At 46.5% G+C, this 8509-nt stretch overlaps 1 protein-coding gene across 1 annotated transcript in view; it reads left to right on the top strand.

Annotated features, from left to right (window-relative positions):
• VAV2 (vav guanine nucleotide exchange factor 2) overlaps positions 1-8509 on the top strand; it is a 75158-nt gene that overhangs the window by 37936 nt on the left and 28713 nt on the right. The window contains exons 7-9 of the mRNA XM_025195475.1: positions 951-1050; positions 3546-3641; positions 4137-4205. Coding sequence (XP_025051260.1) covers positions 951-1050; positions 3546-3641; positions 4137-4205 — 265 coding nt within the window. The remainder of the gene's footprint in view (positions 1-950; positions 1051-3545; positions 3642-4136; positions 4206-8509) is intronic.

The following is an 8509-nucleotide window of genomic DNA, read 5'->3' as shown; positions in this document are numbered from 1 at the left end:
GGGGGGGGGGGGGGGGGCAGTTAATGCTTCTTTCTGAAACAGAGTTTGGGCTCCATGTATTAGCTTTGCAGATGAGCTTGGGCCACAGGAACGGTCTGGACGATGCCTTTTGGGACAAACTTTATGTTCTGTCTTTGTACAGCACCTAGCACGCTGGAGACCCAGTGCATAGCTAGGCACCGCTGCCGCTGAAAAAACGAAGAAGGATATTGAGTCCTTGGGGCTGGGTGCAGCTTGCTATGCAAATAAAGACCTGGCAGGGACCCAACGTCTGACTCAGAACCGAGCTTTCCCGAGGTCCTGAGACGTCCCCGCTCCGGTGTTTTGATTCAGGCCTACCGCAGAACTGCTTCAAAGAAGCTCTTGTCTGAAATGGAGAAGCGGGCTCAGGCTTTTGGAGAACTAGAAATACAGGGGATAAGCAGATGCCCTCTGCTGGGCTGGTTTGTGTATGCTCGGAAAGAGGAAATAGTTGTGGGTTTCGAATTGAAAAATCTCGAGTCCTTTCCTCCCGCACGAACAGGAGGTTCATGGCAATCAGAGCGTTAGCAGTGCATCATCTAATTAGAGCTGAGCATCCGATCTCACCCAAGCAAACTTGGAAGCAGGGGGGTTATAGACCATGGCTGGAAATACGCCCAGGCTCTGGGATCTGACAAGTAGGGGATGAACGGTGGCACATCACAAAATGGACAACTTGAAAAGCCTTTTCCACTTCTTCCTGGCCTAATTTTGGTGGCCGGACTCCCATGCAGGCTCGAACATGCCCCTCTGAAAACCTCAGAGGGTTTCAATATTAGAGTGGTGCAGTAAAAAAGTGTTAATACTTGGCTAAGCGGTTATACCGGAGAGCAGCTGTTTGCTTTGTGCTTGTACCATATATTTTTTTATAATGAGTAATAACTGCCAGCAAGTGTTTCCGATTAAATTTGTGATTTCCCCCACTACAGGCTATTGATTTATGGCAAGTACTGCAGCCATATGGAATATGCCCAGAATACTCTGAACCACCTCATCGCCAACAGAGAGGATGTTAGGCAAAAAGTGGAGGTAAGCAGGCTTAAGGGCATTGAGAAAAATGCACAAGCCATCCAGTTCAGCATGTCTTTTCGGCCTCCCCCCCTGCATGCACATCAGCTACTGGGACACAACAAACTTTGGAAATGCCCCCATAAGGAATTTTAGTTAGTGAGGAAGGGAAAAAATATGCAAGCAATATGGGATATGGGTGCTGGGGGATTCAAAGGGGAAAGCTGTTTGTGCTACCCAGGTCCTGGGATGGCCACCATGCCCTGGGGGAAGTTAGAATAGTTCAAGGTGTAACCTAAAGCCGCCCTGAAGGTTACTGGGCAGCCTGGAGCAGAACAAAATCTCCAGGCTCGCATGGGTCTCTTGCACGGCTGGGTCTCTTGTGACTTTATGGAGGGGCAGTTAACCCTGCAGCACGCAGGCTGGGGAGTGTCACCCTCTGAGCCCCGTGCTTTGTCGAAGGGACATCACCTTGCAGGAGCGAGCCTGGCTCCCCCAGCCACCTCTTTGATTCCGGGGGGCAGAAACTTTTCCCCATGTCCTGGCACTGCTAACTACTAGGTTCCTGTGCCTAGAGACTCCCTGCTGCCTCTCATCTCTGTATTGCTCAGAAGCACTCATAGGGCCGTGTGCGCTCAAAGCTGTCTGCCATTCCCCCCGGGTCTCCACAGCCTAAGGTGACTGTCATGAGGCCTCCCACCCCATTTAGATTCAATTCTTCATTACCGTTGTCTGTTATGGACCTAATTGGTGGCCAGTGAGAGACTTTTTGTCGATTCCAGTGAACTCGGGATCAAGACGTATCTTGCACAGATGTGCTTCTGATGCTAAAGCCAGGCATGCTTTCAGCAAGCTCTGTATGGCACACCTCCACACGCACAGCTGCCAACCTCGGGTGTGCTCCACACCACCCCAGGCCTTCCACTGTACTAGTTTTGTGCCTCCTTTGAGGAGAGACTTTGGACCAAATTCAGCTCTTGCATAAGTTGTGACAACCTGCATTGAAGTGAGCAGGAGCTGAGCCCAGGCTGAATTGGTTTTGGGTCCTAAGTGGTTGAACATCCTCAGTTTGTGTCCGAAATCTAGGAAGCCACCCCACCACAACCTATTTAGATGCACAGTTACCTGCATCACAGGGGAAAACCCTTAAGGATTTCTCATCTTTAGGTACTGATGAGGCCCCCATAAATATACAAGGGTGTTTCAGGATCAAATGGCCACCCATGCAGCCATGTCACTTTGCTACATAGAGAAGTGACGCGGTCCAGTAAAGGATCATTGCACACACAATGGTATTATTTTGAAATTGCTATTCATTTCTGAAACACCCTCGTAGTATCTGTGCGCCTCAAACTCTTGAATGTGCTATTCCTCGTAACACCCTGGGAAGGTGTGGAAGGTGATTTTATGGAGGGGGAATTGAAGCAAAATGAAAATAAAGTCGTGTCCTAAAGGTGTTTGGACAGCATCCAAATACCTTTAAAAATCTGGACTCAAGTGACTTTGCCAAAGTCTCACAAGAGGTCCGTGGCAAAGCACAATTCAACCCTAGCCTCTCGTATTCAAAGACTAGCTAGGGTGTCCCACTAGGCCTACCCACTAGACTCCCTTTCCTTTCTGATTTAAGTGGCAATGTAAACAGGGTCTGATTCAGATTATTGTGCAAAACAAAGAAACCCCAGACAAGACAAGGCCTTTGAGCTGCTATTTGTTTCCCACTCTAATTCTTGCATCTGGCATGATGTTAATCTCGATGTGCCGGGCTGTCGGGGCCTGTTACTTTATGTTCCGCAAATGGGCTTTGATTCTGTGTGCAAAAGCAGCAACAGCTCGCGCAGAATAACTGGGTTTGTTCTTTAAACACGCACCTCTGGGTTTTGCATCAAAATGTTGTGGTCCAAATTAGTCCCAGAATCAGAGGTGCAGCTGCTGTGACCTCTAGCTATTTGCTCACTTTTCCTCATTTAACTCCATTTCCATTTGGTAGCAGAGCCAGTCTCGCTGGGGAATCTAGTCGGCAGTGAATCAGTCTCATCTCAATGCACAGGCGTCTGATGTTAAATATGGCCTGGGCTAAGGGAGCATTTGTGTAGATATGTTTTTGGTTTTTTTTACCTTAGTTTTGGGTCAGAATCACACAATGTCCCAGTTAAAACTTCCCCTATGAAGGCCAGATAGGATTTCCATCAGAAGTTAGCAATCCAGCCTCTGAGCCAGCTGGAGTGGTCACTGAGCAAAGCATGAGGATTGTGTCTGCTGTAGTTTCTCCTGGGAGGGGACAGGAGCAAGAGCTCAGATCTAGGTTTCCTACATGGCAGTGCAGAATAGCATAGCTAGCACTGGAAAAGGTAGGAGGCATTGTCTGTAAAACTTAACTGAAAACCCTGCCCCTTCTAACCCAGGAGGTGTACTGGAAAATCAGGAATGAATGATGTTTTAAGAGTTAACAGTAGCAAACCAAATCTGCCTTAGAACTGTGTGTCTTTTCCCCACTGCTTTACTTTCTTGTTTGTCAGGAATGCACATTAAAAGTTCAGGAGGGGAAGTTCAAATTGCAAGATCTGCTGGTGGTGCCAATGCAGAGGGTCTTGAAGTATCATCTCCTATTAAAAGTAAGTGTTTCAGCATCCGAATTTCCTCGTGACTGCCTTCTCCCGCTGTTGCGTCCCTGGGCTTTTCCAGCAGAAAATGGAATCATCATTTCAAGGCGTGGAGCAAGGGCTTTTTATCCTCTGAACAAAATAATTACTACAGCTGCTTAGCACGACACAATATCTGTGCCGTCTTTTAAAGTACAGCGACCTAGGGTAATTCCACACTTGTTAGCCAGGAGAGGCAGCTAATGAATATAAAATAAGCTTGCATATAATCTGATTACATGTGAAATTCCTCCCGCCAGCTCTGTGTCATGGAGCCACTGAATGCAAACAGCTTTTGCTGGTGCCTCCCCTTCTAGTTGTAGCCGAGGACCGCCTGCCAGAGTGCCGCTGCTCTATGTTAAGAGTGGCATGCGGTAATTGCTTTATGGCTTGTAGCATGTGCTTGTAACATGATGTGGGCAGTAGTGTGTGAAACTTCATTCACGGTCCCGCAATGTTTTCTTCCAGGAGCTTCTCAGCCACTCGTCAGATCGGCCTGAGAAGCAGCAGCTCAAGGAAGCTTTGGAAGCCATGCAGGTAGGGGGCATGGCCTAGCAGTAAGGAAGTGATAATGGCAGCATGTTGGGTAATTCCTCGTGCTGTTCTGAAGGATGTTGAGCTCGAGTTAAACTGGGGTGTGGACTATTGGCATTATTTTTTTATTACAATAGCTCCTGAGAAATTGGGACTCTGTCGTATGGACACTAGGGCTGTGGGAAATTTCACCGGCTGTTCCGATTCATTTCGAGCTTGAAACAGTAAAACTGAATCGAAACAAAGGGCTTTGAAACAGCCTCGAAACAAAATGAGGCTAGTCGAAACGTTTCGAAAGTTTCGAAACGTTTTGAGTTTCGAAGCAGCCAGCAGCGAGGTGGTGGGAGACAGGGGAGAACCAGGGCTGTGCTTCCAGCAGCAGCCGGGAGCACAGCCCTGGTTCTCTCCATCTCCTGCTGCCGGGCTGCGGGAAGCCGATCACAGTGCAGGGGAAGGGAACTGAGCCTGGGCTCAGTTCCCCTCCTAAGTGCTACAATCGGGCTGGGGAAAGGAACTGAACCCCATCGTTCAGTTCCCCTCCCCAGCCCTATGCTAGATTGTGCTGGGGATGGGAAGTCAGCCCAGCTGGGCTGAGTTCCCATCCCACACGCTAGATTGGGCTGGGGATGGGAAGTCAGCCCAGCTGGGCTGAGTTCCCATCCCACACGCTAGATTGGGCTGGGGATGGGAAGTCAGCCCAGCTGGGCTGAGTTTCTTTCCCCAGCACAATGCTCAAGCTGAGGTTCATTTCCCCAGCCAGATTGTGGGGCTGGGGTTGGGAACTCAGCCCAGCTGGGCTGACTTCCCATCCCCAGCCTGATAGTCCGGAGAAACATCGAAACAGCCTCAGTATTTCAATGAAGTGAAACAGAATAGCTGTTTCAACTCGAAATGAAATTCAAAACAAGACACCGTTCTGTCCAAACCTCGAAACTGAAGTCGAAACGGAACAATGCCATTTCGCAGAGCCCTAATGGACACTGTACAAGCACAGAGCTTGCTTCCTAAAAGACAATGATGTGTATAAATAAAACAGGTTTGGATGCTCCACATCACTCAGCTTGGGGATACTGAGATTCTACAAAAGTCTGATTTTCTTTGCAAACTCTTCAAATGAGTGAGGCTTATGCCAGGATAATACTTCTGCCTGGTAGAGGGGAGGTCAGTTATATAAATCATAAAAAGAATGAGGGTTGGAAGGGAACTCAAGAGGTCCAGTCCCCTGCTCAAAGCAGGACCATCCCCAACTAGATCATCCTGGTCAAGGCTTTGTCTACCTGGGTCTTGAAAACCTTCAAGGACAGAGAGTCCATCCTTGGAGGAACTTCAGAGGGAAACGTATCAGACTGAAGATGAGAGACCACTTTCCCTTTAAACCAGCTGTGTGTTCATTGGTTGGTATGTGAACTGTTATTTCACAACAGACAGGGAACTGTCACTGCTACTTCCCCTAGGGGGAGGCTGGCATCTTATTGACATATTAAGACTGATTACCATTGTATGGAGATGTCATATCCCCCATTTGACTCTGGCTTTTGCTGTTGCAAATCTGAAGTAATTCCTCGGACACCAGTGGTGTTACTCTGAATCCAAATGTGTGCCGTGAAAATCATAGTCATCCTTCTAGGTCTCTGCCTTATTTCTGTGCGAAGCAGAAGCGGACGTGCTGTAATTCAGGCCCCAGAACTGGAGATGGCTGGGGATTTTCCATCAAATCATTGCTTTTTTGAAACAGAAAATGGCTTTTCCACATACTGAACATTTCTGAAACAAAACCTCCATTTTTAGTTACAAACACTTGAGATTTCAGTGAAAACCTGAAAAAATAAGAGGGGGGAAAATTCAGCAAAGACTAAATAAAAACTAGCTTCCATGATGTGTTTCCCACTACCCTGTCCCCCAAACTTTGAATTCCTATTCTTGTAACTCTCAGCAGAACCTGGCTTTCAAAGACTGGCCGTTCACCCCGAGTCATCTTCTGATAGTGTTGTAGAGCCTGTGTCCCTGGGCTGGCCAATACATTCTGAGGTCATTGTGAGGTTTTCTACCTCTGAGGCTTTTTCTTGAATTATGCTGAATTTCCCAGGACTGGCTTAAGTTCAGTGACCTTTTTTAACATTACCCCTGCTAGCCAAAACTGGTCCATAGGTTATTTTAAAGTTAGGATCGCTTGAAAGACGTTGCATTCTAACCCCCAGCTACACAAGACATGAACACGAGTAATCAGTGACTTATCTCCTCCGTCTTGGGGATCTTTCTTATATTGACTATATCACATTACAGGCCTAAACATTTGGATTCCAGTAAAATATCTTTTTTTCTGAAATTCCTTCTTTGTGCCATGCAAATGGTCTGTGTGCCCTGCGTGGCTTTCTGACGGCCATGTAACAGCTTATATTCCTAACTGACTGAGGACCAAGGGAGACCTTCTGCTCCAAGGATTAAAAACTATGGAGCCAATGCTGCCAGATGCTCTGCAGCCTTCAATGCCTACCATAGCCCGCATGAAGTAAGGGAGCTCAGTACTTTATGGGATGAGGCCCATGGGCATTTATTCAGTGAGATATATAAGCAGGTGCTTAACTTAAAATAAAGAGTTTCATATGCCTGAATTCAGGCACGTGCTTAAGGTCCTTGTTGAACTGAGATTGAGGTGTGTGTAATCTGCATTTCACATAAAGGGTATACATCCCCTCAGGATACATGGGCCCAGTCTACAGTCCACTGAAGTCCATTGGAATCTCTCTGTTAACTTCAGTGGGCCTGGTCTGTTTTGACTATATTTTTTACCGTCTGTGCTGGAAACATCAGCAAATGCGTGTCTGGGACTAGCAGAAAATGCACAGATAGACCGGGGAAAAAATAAATCTGAGCAACGAACAGTAGTTGAAGCTGGGAACAGGCGAAAGAATTGGGAAGGAGAACCTTTCTTGAAAATGCAATGGTGTGTTTTAGTATACAAAAGGGAGACGTTCCTTCTTCCTGTAGTGCTGGATGCTGGTTCAAGCTATTTCATCTCCAATCAATAATTCCCAATCCGAAAATTCACCATCCGTTGTGTGATTAAATGAAAAATCAAACTTGGCCAAGGTTGTGAAAAGGGAGTGAGTCCTGTATGCTTTTTCCATGTACTGCCTTGGTGTCTTTGTTTTTTGAAGAGAGGAGTTTCTGTCAAACGAGATGCTGGAGCAATAAAAAAATAAAAAACCCAAGCCCCGGCTGTGTCTCAAGTTCAGCATTTTCTTTATGAAGCTGCCAATAGCCATCAGACAGGATTGTCTGCTTTAGTTTTTGCACATCATCAGGGTAGAGATTTGACTCAGACTGTGTGGGACTTGCCGTGGGCCTAGGAAGTAGCAAAATGTGACTGTACTTTGTGTGCAAATTTAGATTTAGTTCTCAAGTAATTTATTTCATTTAGATTCTAACCTTGCTCTTGAGTGTTAGAAAACATTGAATACACAAATGATATGTTCGATGGCCTGGTTAGACAGGCCTAGGGAGAAATCTTCTAAGGGGTTGAACCTTGGGTTGTCTCCTGCTTTGCGCACATTTTAAAGTTAGGGTTCGGGTTTGCACAAGCTGGTGGTCGGTGTTGTGCAATGCAAGGATGTTCGTTCAGGATTTGCACACGTATCTGTTTGGGGCGTGCAGGATCCCCTCACCTGGCTGTCCAGTCTTGCTTGCGAAAAAATTGTTTTGGAAACAAGTTGGCATCATGTTCATTAAATTGCAAATGGGACCAGTTGCCGAGTCCTTTCATTTCGTTCCCTGTATATGTCAGCCCTCTGTGTGCATGGGAGAGGATCCACTCAGTAGGAGAAGGCAGATGAGAGCAGTGCAGGGCACAGCTTCGGAGGAGTTTGACACCCAAGGGAATCTTACCTCACCTGATTAAGCTTTCTGTTCCATTTTTCTTCTTAAGTGTTACTGCTACTGCCTCTTTTCAATGGGCATGATGTGATGTTATAAGCATTGTCATTTAGGTTTGCGATTATCATCTGTGATTAATCCCCTGGTGTTGGAAAGCTGAGGAAGAGCTGAACTCGAGGGGATGTCTTGAGAAATGCTGTGTTCAGATTTAATCCAAGTTGACAAGAGTTGCGATTTGAAGGAAAAGAGACAGAAGAGCCAAGATAAGAAGTGCATCCATAGATAGGTCTATTTATAAATATAGGTATAAAATACTGTTAAAAATGTAGTAGAAAATTATTTGGATGGGAGAAAGGAGTTTTCCTCTGCTGTATGGGTCAGACTCAGGGCGGCAAGGAAGCAAGCTGTACAATGCAATGACAATGTACAGTGAG

Source organism: Alligator sinensis, unplaced genomic scaffold (genome assembly GCF_000455745.1).
Source record: "Alligator sinensis unplaced genomic scaffold, ASM45574v1 scaffold1778_1, whole genome shotgun sequence".
NCBI lineage: Eukaryota > Metazoa > Chordata > Crocodylia > Alligatoridae > Alligator > Alligator sinensis.
The sequence above is the reverse complement of the archived record's forward strand: the minus strand, read 5'-3'. Positions and strand labels throughout refer to the sequence as shown.